The following is a 13,342-nucleotide window of genomic DNA, read 5'->3' on the forward strand; positions in this document are numbered from 1 at the left end:
ACCCAGACGGCTGTCATTGGTTCACTTAATGCTGCTGCACATATATCTTTCTCTGTCAAAACTGACAGTACCTCAGGCTCTTTGTAGGCTGTAAAGTCAAGGAAACAAGACAAGTTCAACTGTGACATACTGCCAGTAGTTTTGGTAACTCACACCTTGGTAAGTTCCTTTTTTTGTTTTTGTGATGTGCAATCTGGTTCCATTTAGACTGAGGAAAGTCAGTTATTTTCATTTTGATAGCTGATATTGTAATAATTGAAAGCGTGAATTCATTCACATCAGTGGAAACATTTCTTTAAAGGTTGTGTTGAGATGAGGAAGCAGCTTATCACTTGAAACCTTCTGAATGGGTGTTCTCCAGTAGACTTTCTTTGTGTACAGGCTAGGATGAGCTGACCTGCTGCTCTTTGTGGATTTACACAATACAGATAGACAGTACATTGTTTATGCTGTCTTTATATTAGGCACTATAAAGTTAGTATGAAGGTGGAATTCAGTGAATGAAGCTAAGCAACATCAGCTTAACTTCAAATTCATCCCTGCTATACTTGATGTAATCTAACTCTGACCATGAAACCACAGCCACTGTCCACCGGTCACACACAGTCCTTTACTGTGAATAACCACAGTACTGCAAACTACCCTGTTTATCCTGCACTAACCTGCAGACTTTTTCATGCAATCTTTAAATAGCACAGTTAGTCTACAACAGGTTGTTTTGCAGCAAGTTTCACAACATGAAAAAAATGTCACATGTACAGACCCAATATCTGATTTTAAAGCAAGAGGAATTACATGTAAGCTTTTCCAGTTTATCAAATACCACTGAGCAGTCCTCACCTTTAAATATGACCTCCCTTCTTGGTCTTTGTTTCTCCATTGTGGAGTGAAGTTAAGTCTCGTTTTTTTCTCGTCCTGTGAAATATAGCAGCTGGACCTTTAAGCTAGCAACACACTGCCGTCTGATGTTTTTTGAGCTGATAGAAATGTTGCAAATGACTTACTTAAAAAATGTTACTCACTTTATGTTTGCTCCTCTTCAGTAGGGCTAGCTAAATGCTGAAGTACCGTAACCGTAACTTATGGACAGCTGCAGTCGGTCCGATGTTGTGAATAAAAATAATAATAAATAAGTTGAAACATCGGCCCACTTTAAACCCTGACTTTTAGACAGAGTTTTGTCTCTTTCATCTGTTGTTATGTGTCATCCCCTGGTGATTAAGACATGAACAGGACTGCCTTTCAGGTGTTACTGTTTAGGCTCAAATTGGTTTGACGTTTGAAGGCTCGCAGTGAAGTGAAATAATAACCCTTCAAATGCCCTAAACCAAAAGTAATGAGCCTGTTTTGAAAATATAAGGAATAGAAAGTACAGATATTTTTTTAAAGTGCAGTAAAAGCAAGTAAAAGTTGTCAGAAAAAAATACTCAAGTAAAGTACAGATATCAGTAATGAAGCATCTGTACTTTGTTACTTCCCACGTCAATAAATTGCTGGAACCATTCCTCTGAGATTTTGTGTGGAAAAAACCTCAGTTGATCAACAGTTTCTATTATAATTTTGCTTTGAGTTCCTGCAATGTGACTGATTTTGCATTAATGAGCAGTGTATCTAAAAAAGTGGCCAGTAAGCATATAAATCAAGGCAAGATGCCATTCAGAGAACTATGGAAGCCACAAAAAAAAGGATCGTAACTCGAAATTTTGAGTTATTTTCTCGAAATTTAAACTTTTTTTCTCAAAATTTCGACTTATTAACTCCAAATTTCGACTTATTAACTCCAAATTTTGAGAAAAGTAACTCGAAATTTTGAGTTAGCGCTGCCATTTCAGTAATCTACGTGAATGACGTCATTTCCTTGTTACCTGGAAGCTGAAGCCCTCAGGTACAAATGCTACAGCCAAGCTACCAGTATTACATCCAGTCATGAATGCACAGATTGCTGAGTATTTTCAAAAATGATGAAATCCATGTGTTATTAGCTGAATCACATGGCGTTACTATCAGCAAACGTACTCGCGAAAGTGCCAATTTGTTGCGATCAGGTTTTGACAGCGCGTTACTCTGCGCCATATGCTTCCGGGTAACAAGAAAGTGACCTAATTCAGGTAGATTACTGATTGGCAGAGCTAACTCAAAATTTTGAGTTATTAACTTGAAATTTTGAGAAAAGTAACTCGAAATTTCAGGTTTTGTTTCTCGAAATTTCAAAAAAATAACTCAAAATTTTGAGTTATGGATACTTGTTTTCGATACTTTTTTGTGGCGGAAAAGGGCTTCCATAGGGAACAAACTGGAAACGTTTCAAAATACTTTGACAGATTTAAAACAAAATAAGGTTTCTAGACTAGATATGCACATTTTACTTCAGTTATACTTCAGTTAAAATACTGAACCGTGCACTGGACTATACGGAGATGATGAGATGAAGTGTATGTTTATGCAGCTGTGAAGACCTTGCATACGTACACATAAAAGATGTTCTTCTAATAAAAAGTGTTTGATATTACTTTTAAATAGCAGGATAAACACACGAGCATGCTGGAAAACAACCACGGCTAGATGTTTCTTGAAATGTTTTTCGCAACAGCATGCTTGTTATAATTTATGATGCTCTGATCCAAATACAATTGATTATGCAACTTACAGTTGGATTTTTCATTGGAGGTATCTTTCTTGTCTGTTGTAATTCTTCTCAACCCCCGCTTCCTTATTTCTTCCACTTTCCTCTCCATTTCTTTTAGTTCTCTCTATTCCCAGCCTGTCCTTAGTCAAGCAGAGAATCGATTTTTAAACAGGCAGGACTCTGGGGACCGAGCAGAGAACCATTATTGGCCTCGTTTAGGCTCCATTGCTACTACGATGGCTTCTCCAGACAATAGGACAGACTGTCATGGATACCAAATCGTAAATGCACATTCCAGGTGAAAACCGCTCAGGCCAGCATTTCCTTTCCTCAAGGAGCTTTGTTTTAAAGACATATACAGTCTTTTTAAACGACTGCAATGCCTCTCTACACCCCATGTCACAATCAAAAGCAAGATAGGATGGGAATATAGCAAATGTATAGTCTTTTTTCCCGCGCTGCAAGCTACCTTTTTACCTTTCCAGCGCTGCCTTAGTTTTTGTGGAATTGCAACATATGGTGATGTGTTTCTACTGCAGTGGCTGCTGATTCCTCATCGGGCACGCTGCGCTCCTGTACAGCAGCTGCATGTCTGTCAGGCAGCTGAAGCGTGCAGATCCAATCAAAGTCCTCATTTTCTATCTCGGTTTGAAAGTTTCCCTGAAAGCTTCTGTGGCAAACCTTTTTCATGACAGACGTTTTATCTTGTCACAGTCAAGAGAGCACAGGTGGAATTAACAATCCCTCACTTCCATTAATTGTCCCCATAGTTCATGACAGTGAACCAGCATGCACAAAAGCAGCACCTCGCTTATTTGGAACTGAACCATCATTACTATACATGCCTGGATTGTGTAATAGAGTCCCAACTTGCATGTTTTCCTTCACACTTTTGTTTTTCACACTGAGAAACAGAAAAAAACCTGAATTTGAGAAAATTTTCTATGACTGTCTCTCTCTCATAATTCTCAAAGTCTTTTACCTAGAGGAGAAAGTGTTTTGTTTGAGTTGTCGCACTTTTAGGCAAGTGTGTTGACACTTTAAGATATACTTGGATGTCCTCTAACTTCAGATGTCAATATCAGACTGCAGTTTGGCAGATGAAGGATATTATGCTCCATGCCTAAAAAAATCAGAATCAATTTAAGCAAATCAATAACCATTTGGGGATATTTTTATTCACTTAAGTTGATGAGAGGATACAATTTAGCAGGTACTTGACTAGAATCTATTGCTGTTGCCTGGCTACATGACTCAGGCATCATGAGAAATTGATGTGTAAATTACAATGTGTATATAATAACTGTGTTGATTATACAATAATAATAATAATAATAATATGAAGAACTTTATTAATTCCTTACATGCGGACTAGAGGGATCTTATTCCAGTTAAAAGTCCCTTTTAAGCCGGCCAGTTACCAGGTTAGTGTCCTATTGTGTTTTAGATCTTTTGCAACCTGGGAACATATCAGCTAATCTGCTGACTATGCCTCTGGGGTAGCCGGGCCAAGACCTTCTCCTCTGTGCCCCAGTCACTTTTTTTTTTATCAACGGAAAAAAATTCTTAAAAGCTAATTAAAATGAAAAAAAAGAAGAAAGAAAAACCTTAATTCTTTTTTGAGTACAGTTAATAGTTGCACTTTGGCAAATTCATTCTGCCCTTGGCTCTTCGCTAACCACATGCAGCTAACCATGCAGCAACTGGTTTGTAAAACTTGGACTATAAGAAGACTGTAAATAGAAACCAAACATGATATATCAAATATCTTGTCCCCTGGCTACAAATTCTCCATTGTTGTATACAGATATGCATTTATATAGATTAAACATGACATGCCTCATTGGCATTAAGTCACCATTTGTTGCTTTTTTTTAATTTGTAAAATAGATTTAACAGTGTACTGTTTTGAAAGAGTTACTGATAATTGCTTTACATTTCAGCATGCATATTTACTATTATAAACTAAAAAAAACCCATGTTTGCAATGAGGAAAGAATATGTTAAATATAACATAACGCCTACAGAGTTCACTGAACTGCGCTGAATCTTCACTGATGCCAGAACAAACTGTGCACATTTGAGCTTGTTCTTGCAATGTAGCAATTAGAGCAATAGCAAATCAGAATAATATAATAGCCACCCATCCATCCACAACCTGGACAGATTGCCAGTCTATGGTGCAGAGTAAAAAGTGCTTTAGATGAAACTTGTCAAATATCACATCAAAATATAAGGCACAACATTCATCCATATTTAAAATGTTCTATGTTTGTGTGCACACCCCAGTTTGTTTACCATTCTGTGGAAGTGGTGTGCTTGCATTTGCCAGTGTTTTTAGTCTACCTGCGTGTCAGTTGTGGTCCAGCAGCCCCAGTGGGGTGTGTACACTAAATGGGTGAGGAGAGCGTTGGCCCCTGCTCTCCATCAAAGGCAGCATTGACTAGAAGCATAAGGGCGTCTCTGTGGCCAGTCATCCTTGGACAGCTGACAATGGCCTGGGCATGGGAGACCTGGCTGAAAGCAATCAACAACTGCAGGAAAATGCTTCTCTGCTGGTGGAATGTGTGTGAAGTCAGACCTCAACAACCCACGGCCTTTACTCTTGACCGATCATGAGCAAACGGCTTTAGTTTGCCTTGAAGCTCTTCTAATTAATTATATACACAGCACTGCATTTTATGTGCTTGAATGTGCTTTTTACGTGCATGTGCAGTCTCCGTGTGTTTATGTTCGAAGTTCAGAGAACAGCAGGGGTGTGGATTGGCTCAGGATCGTGTGGTAATTAATCTCACTCAGTGAAGAGGTGCGTGTTGGGACTGAGGCAGGGCATAGCTCACAGCACCTTGCTCGTTAGCTCTAACCACCTATGGCCAGCCTCTGGAGATTAACGAGGGCTGGTCATGGTCAAAAGCGGTCAAATGTGTTTCAACGAAAGCTCACCCAGTGTACCACCGAGCTTATTTTTTATTCCGTGGCAGTGATTCACATTACAACTGCACAATGCCGCTCATGGGGCCTGACTCACACTGTGACACATCTGGCAAACAGCAGAGCAAACACACATGTGCGCGCAGATGCCACATTGAGCAACATGAGGAACAGGTAAACATACAGTAAGCATAGTTACAGTATGCTGTGCCATTTACTAGCTATCCCAGCATGAATCTCTTTGACACAGTGACACATAGAAACACCTATGACTCATTCAGTTGTGCTTGTCTTGTTCATCTTCATCTGGCTGCTCTGCTTGCTGGTGTCGCATTTGATGTTAGCGTAGCTAAATCTACAGATGAAGAGAAATAACGATGAAAGTTAGAGAGCTGCATTTGCACACAAATTCACGTTCATTTTTTAAATAATTTAGACTTTCTCTTTAATTTAATTGAATTCAGTGTTGAACCTGCTTCCTGTTATCAGTAATGTCAGTCAGTTTATTTATCTCTAAGAGGGTAGCTTCAAAGGTAATTTTACAGTCACTGGCTGCTGATGCTCATAAATAATGCAGAGTTTTATAGAATAGATGGTGGTATACAAATACCACATATATATATATATGTATGCACACATTTCCATACACAACATCAGGGTTATGATCTGTATACAGATAAGAAATCTCATTTAATATTACGCAGTTATTACTCATGTAATATTGATCAAAAAGCACTTGGCCTGTTTGTGTGTGTGTGTGTGTGTGTGTGTGTGTGTGTGTGTGTGTGTGTGTGTGTGTGTGTGTGTGTGAAGGATTAAACCCTTGTATTTGCAGCAGTGGGATACACTCATCATCTATTCCTGAGAATAAATTGTCCTACCTGCACTTAGCAGAGACCGCTAATGAGAGACCCCTGTGCTCTTTCTTGAAGAACTCGTCGTAATCAACGTCATACCTTGTTGGATAAATAGTCTAGGTTACATTTGCCTCTTTAAATGTTCACTTTTACATATGTTATCTGTTTCCCATTTTCACTTGGACTGTCTATTTTGTTATATTAGAAACAGTAGACGACATAATGTAGAAGTTAGAGCTAAAGGGAAGCAGCGGGGATAACTCCATAACTCCACGGACGCAACAAGATTTGGTCAGTCACGTCTTATGATGTACTTTACCTAAGACCACAGCGTGCTCTGCCTTCAAATTAGATTAAATCTCTAAATCACATGATCAATCACCCATGGCTTTCTATGCCAAGATGGCGGCGTTTTCCTTCTCTCTCTTAAGATGGCATAACTTCATCCTATATCAGCAAGGTGTTTTTGGCCTGTAATTACGTGAATTTGTGTGCACTGCCTTGAGAGATAAGAAAAAATTGGAAATGAGAATAACATACTCAGGTCTGATGGAAGCACACACGCACACACACATAGACAACATGAACAGAACAATGGGGGTGTGTTAGCAACCAATAGCCTGAGGTGATAATTGAATTTGGGAGGAGATATTGCTATCCCGTAAGATACAGTCCCGTAACAATGGCAACAGACACTAAATTCCTCTGCTACTTTGTCAGGGGTGAGTCAGAAGGTGGTGGGCCATGCACCTCATTTTCTGGTAAAAAACAGCAGGCAAACGGCATGTGTGCTACTGTGGGTGATGATGTGTGCATGCTTCATGCATCGCTGAAGCGTGGATCTCACGCCATGCCTCTGTGTGTGCCTCCTCAAACACACCTGCTCCTGACGCCTCAGAGAAAAAGCTTGGCTCTTAACTATACAAGCAACAGAGCAGTGTCATATTAGAATAAACGGATAGTACATATTGTGATTCACTTACATGCTGTACTTTTATATATTTTTAATTTTTAAAACCATGAAACGTTTTTTATTGGGCACTTTGAAATTACCTTTCGAGCTTTTTTCTTGTCCTGGATGTTATATAGCTTAATACATTCAGAAGAAGTCGGTCAGGCTAAGAAATGTTTACATTGTATGTTTAAGTCAAACTCAAACTTTCTTTGTTTTGGGACACTAACCATAAAAGTGTTATGGTGTACGTTTCCACTGAGCATCATAAAATGATGAATGAAGCGTCGAGGATTGCAAAAACATTTAATAGAGTCTACACTAAGGTAGTCAAAGAGCTGCTTTACTGAGTTTACATGTGGATGTCTAATGTGTGTAGTTTCACTCAGTCCTCAGTCTGTCCTAAAAAGCACGCTGAGAATCTGTCCTGTGGACCGTTCTTGTTTTTAAGTTCCTTTTTTAGCTCTTTTGTGTTGGGTTAAACAGAGGTGACAGGAAATGAGGTGGGTTTTGGGTGTTTGTATGGTTTGTTAGGGGCTGCATGTGAAATGCACAATCCTTCTCTGTGTGTGAGGATAGCAGGCTGGTGATGTCATGGCTGGCAAGGCCCAAACTGAGATTGTGAAGGCGTAACGCGACCGGGATTCAGAGCAGGGTCACTAACATTGTTCTGTTGAATTAGGCTGTAACGGAGGGGCACCTCCCCATACTGCACAAACCCGCCTGCCAATCGTTTTGTTTAGTGAATCAACTTTTTACAACTAATTACGGTTTTGTTTTCTTTTTTGTGCCAGATGCCAACGATTGAGAGCTTAAAGCAAAAATATTAACAGGAATTATGGGTGGTTCTTTGTGTCTGGGGGTGGGCGTCCGGGTACACACCGGCTCACTCCTTGGCGGCCGCTTATCAGGGCCTGGAGCCTGGGGCTCGCTCGGGCCACTTCGGAGGTGGGGTGCCCCCGGCCTCTCGGCCTGGGGCTCGGTCACTCAGGCACAGCTGGCTGCCGGCGGAGCTCACGGGCGCGTCACTGCAACTCCCCCTGGCTTCTGCTCCGCGGCTGCTGAGTGAGCCCTCATCTGGGACTCTTCTCAGCTCTTACTGAGACAGTGGCGCGGCTGCCCCTCTGTTGGTCTTCCTTGGTCTCTTGTGTTCTGGGGGCCTCTGGATGTCTGGAGTTTTGATCTCCTCCATACCTGCTTCATACCCTGGGGGACGGGGCTGTGGCTCCCCACACTCCCTAGCAGATCGTTACATGGAGAAACCTTTGGAATGCAAGCATGCTGATCCACACAGGTATACACACAGGTGTACACACAGGTATTCACAGACGCGGACTACAGCTTTCTTGGCTGCTGCCTCAAAGCACACTGTGCACTGTCTATCTTGCGTGCTGCACAATATCGTTTATTACTTAGTATCTACTGATATTTACTGCTAGCTAGTTTATTGTGATGGTGCCGTTTTTTTTATTATGTTGCTCTTTGTTGTTTGCTTTCTCTTCTGTTTTTTTCTCCATACAGGTGACCCAGGTGGTTTTTTTTTTGTTGTTTTTTTTTTTTCTTTCTTCCCCCCCTTCTCACCGTCTCTTCTCCCCTTTGGTTTTCTTTCTCTCCCTCTCTTTCTTTCATTCTTTCTCCCTGTCCTATCCCCCAGTCATGTCTGTCCCGTTTGTAGGAACTGAAAATAAAATAAATTCATAATTATAATAAAGGTCAATCAAATGGACCAATATGGCAAGGCCATGATGATCCACTTGGTAAAATAAATCCGCTTGGCATCTTTCTTGGCCTTAAGACAACAATTCTGATGGCTAAAGATCCGAACGGGACACAAAAAAAAAGAAAAAAAAAAGGAATTATGGGACGATAGAGACCAGAGTTAAACTGATCATTTTATGGTTACATGGTGCTCATTTTAGCCTCCATGACAGTTGATATAGCAGAATGCTTTAACACTGAATACCAAGCTGATCACATGACTGCAGACCGCAGAAATACAGTGAGGACACAAAACGAAAGAGAGACAGCAAGCTAACTATAGAGTAGAAAAAAGAAAGGTACAGTATGTAAATAAACTACCACGCCGTGACAGTATTGAAATCTTTCTCTGTGCATGTGGTCCCTTGACTTTTCAGTTTTTTACCTTTTTTGTTTATTTTTTAGCTTCGTCTCCCTTACTGTTTTAAACTTAAACAGTACCGCTGCATTAGTTGTGGAATAAGTTTATCTTTAAAGAGGTATAAAGCCATTAAGACTACTATAGTCTGGGGATATATTTCGGATAGGTGATTACATAACCATAAACCATCATGGAGTTAGAGCTGAGGCTAAAAACACACATTCACAACTCTCCAGCTTATTGCTATTAAAGAAACAAAAAAAGGAGGAGCAAATCAGCTGTGGTGTTTCACAGGAATTTTATTGGCATAATGGTGTTTATTGACTGAGAGTTGTTTCCTAGCAGAATGTGATTGAGGAGCAGAGAAAGAGCTCTTTTTTAAAGTAGGAGCTGTGAGTGTCGTGTAAACACACGCTGAGAGAGGCCCCTTTCATTAGCTATGCTAATCTGCAGGGCACGTGACTAGCTGTGGATTCCAAGGTCCCTCCTGGCTCTGTCTCTCTTATTTTTTGTCTTCAAAGAGCCTATCTTTTCATTTCAGGTTCATTGGGTCAGTTCTGTGTGTGTTGTTTTCTTCATTTCTATGCAGTTTGATTGAAAGAAACATTATCGAGCTATTGCTCAATCTTCCCATCCTGTCCTAAAGAATTTTGGTTATCTGGTACTAAAGACATACTCCTACACAAGTAGATATAAGAGTTTCTTTGCACCACGGAGTTAACTCTCGCCCCTCCTTTGTTATCCGTGCTTCAAAAGAAACAACACGAGGGATTTCTGTCTACCTTTGGATAAAACATGGGAAAAAGGAACTAGCAAGGAATAAAAAAAATAAAAAATCTTAGACGTGAAAGAAATTGAGCATTTTGGGAATTAGATTTCATATTCTTGCCATGAGTCAGACATAGTAATAGGGAAGCAGAAGCCAGCAGCTGGCTAACTTAGCACTAGACTTAAAATAACGCATAAGCTCCTTTATATTTCAGTAACATTTCATTAACGGTTCATCAATATGTTTTATCTTATGTCATGCCATTAAAAAGCCTAAAACGAATGGAAATAGGAGACACTTTAGAAGCTTTTGTTTCTGGTCTAAAACAATGTTGATCTTAAGGAAATTATAATTTCATTATAATTTAAACAAGGCTTTCTTGTCCAAAATGTCATCCTCCTAACAGCTATCAGGTCAGCAGCAGCTTGCTGGGGGTTTGAGTCAAATTATGTTTTAGCCAGAAGCTAAACAAACACATTTCGAGACCATGCAAATGCACTCTATTTTGCACCTTGCATGTTTACCACAGTTCTGTAAGCATTCATATTTAGGCATGCAAAAAGGGGGTCTTAAGATTATCCTAATCCTAAACATGTCAGTGGCAAATTGGGTGATGCTAACAGGTCAAATGGTAACTAATTTACTTCCCAATTGTGATTCTTGTTTGATGTCTCGAAAAATTTATTACATAGATGAATATTGGCATGAGTATAACCTTTAAGCTAATAAACAGTTTCTTTTTAAATTTATACAACAGCTGTAGCACTATTTCAGGACCTGGCTATTAAGGGGTAATTACTACATGTTAGATTATGTCATTTACTCAGAGAAGATGAGAGGTAGAGAGCGAGTCACCTCCATTAATTAATATAATAAGCGTCGATATAAGGGGTATAGGTGGGATATTTCCTACATCACTTTGAGTCAGAAGGTAATCATTTTAAATTGCCTTAAGCTCCCACCTCCTCCCAACCCTCTCGGTTTTTAATGAAAATGGCGATTAAACTGGTCGTTCTTACATATGTAATTATTTCTTTATTGATTTGTCAGCATCTTATGGAATGGTGTTTCATAAAATATATCCCTTTAATGATAACTCGTCTGAATTTCAACCACGAAAGAAAATCAAGAATGACCCCCCCCCCCAGGGGAATGTGGAAATTGGTACGTTGATTTAAGTGTGTGAGTATGTTTAAGTTGGTGTGCAAATATTTGCACAAAAGTGTGTGTGTGTGCACGCTCTCTTTAGTTTTTGCAGAACATCCCTCTGCACTGACACTTACTCTTGTCTAGTAGTACAAAGAGGTACTTGATCTCATGTAATGGCAGTGACTGATGGCTCTTTCTCTCTCTCCTGCCATCCCTATTCTCCCTCCTTCGCTCTTTTTAGGCTGTGAGGACGGGGGGGAAGATGAGACCTCCCAGCCCTCTGATGATCCTGCTGTACATCACCCTGTCCAAGAGTGTAAAGGTGGTCTCTAAGAGAGGCTCAGGTATTTTACTCCTATTTCTTATGTGCATGCACAGCCTCTGTGTCGCTGTTTTCATGCATGTGTGTGAGTAGACTCCAATGTTTACAACTGCTAATATTAATGGTTGGCGCCACTGGCTGATTTAATTTGAAGACTTATAGTCAATTTTTATGATTAAATTGTTTTGTGTAGTTGTTTGTTAAGTTCTTTCGGTGCTAAATATCAATATTCGAGAATTTATGTTGCAGTTATTATGACTATTAGACTGTGTTCAGCCTGTGAAAATGTATTGTTTCTTGATAATAATTGAAAATAATCCACCACTTAATTCTGCAGTTGTCAAAAACTGGTAATAGATAGGTAATTGCTAAGAATCTAACAATGGAAAGCAGTTCCTGCTTTTATTTTTTTGTATTTGTCTCTAAGGTGAGGAGTAGGGCTGCCACAAACGATTATTTTGATAGTCGACTAGTCACCGATTATTTTTGCGATTAGTCGACTAATCAGATCATGCATCCATTGGACGTAAAACTACAGCTTATTGCACCAGCAGCATCTGCTCTTATATAACTATCATTAGCTTACAGCTTTAAGTGTTTAAGGTATGTGCTAACTAAAAATAAAGACAAGATGATAGTTTATTACATTTTAATGAAATTTGCAGATTGTGTTGGTGAAGTTTAATAAACTCCTTGCTACACCGGAGTATATTCTCAAACATCTCACACTTCTGATAATCAGCTGTCTGCTTGATGTTTATTCAGCTGTGTAAAAACTATAACTTTAATCTCAGCCAAACCGATTTACTCAAGAACAAATAAAATACTAAAAAAGGCCAAACAATAACATTTTTAAGTTATCTAAGTGACTTATATATGTTTAACCTGAGTAGCGAAAGACGGCAGTGGGTTTGAAAACGATTTGCTGGGAGTCCGGTGTTCTCACCGGGTCTAGTAAGCCTTGCCCCCGGCTAGCTATCGAGCTAGTGGGTAACAGACATCTCCGAAAACGTCGGAGCGCTTTTGAAAATATGTGGTGTCTTGATAAACTGAGCAGATATTTGAGGTTTACACAGCTACATTCTCGCCTGAAAATATGTTAAACGTTTATTTTGTGACCCAGAAAGAATAATAAGAGCAATATTAAAACTAAGTAGCTGCCGCCATTGTTGGAAACTGAGCTGGGCTGCGCTATGGATTCTGGGCAGTGTTGCCAACTCCTCAGTAAGGAAAATCGCTATTGGTTGTCCTAAAAGTCGCTAGAAGTCGCTAAATGACGTCATCGCCTAATTTGCATAATTGGTCATGCTAATCTAATTGTAACCTATGTTGTTGGAGAGAGAAATAACATCGTGGAAGAGACATAAAGTGAGTAAAAAACATCCTAAATGCATTTAGAGTTTATTTAGAACTACAAATTAAATTTCTTTTAGCAATTATTGTTTTTTTTTAATGTCACAATTCCAACCCTGCTCCTTTATCCGGGCTTGGACCGGCAAAAGTGACCCGAAATAGGCCCTCTGGTGGAGTTACTTTGTGTGTGTGTTTATAAGTAGTTTTAAACCTTGTGATCCACAAAACAACATAAGAGTAAAAGAGTAAAAGAAGAACTGACTG

General features: G+C 39.6%; 1 protein-coding gene across 4 annotated transcripts in view; it reads left to right on the plus strand.

Moving 5' to 3' along the window:
* The window catches only part of il1rapl1a (interleukin 1 receptor accessory protein-like 1a), a 187,776-nt gene that overhangs the window by 25,563 nt on the left and 148,871 nt on the right, over positions 1-13,342 (plus strand). For all 4 annotated transcript variants that reach the window (XM_026145483.2, XM_026145485.2, XM_026145487.2 and 1 more), the window contains exon 2: positions 11,645-11,747. In XM_026145483.2, the coding sequence (XP_026001268.1) occupies positions 11,666-11,747 (82 nt within the window). In that variant the 5' untranslated portion in view covers positions 11,645-11,665. The remainder of the gene's footprint in view (positions 1-11,644; positions 11,748-13,342) is intronic.

Source organism: Astatotilapia calliptera, chromosome 16 (assembly GCF_964374335.1).
Source record: "Astatotilapia calliptera chromosome 16, fAstCal68.1, whole genome shotgun sequence".
In the NCBI taxonomy this organism is placed as follows: Eukaryota; Metazoa; Chordata; class Actinopteri; order Cichliformes; family Cichlidae; genus Astatotilapia; species Astatotilapia calliptera.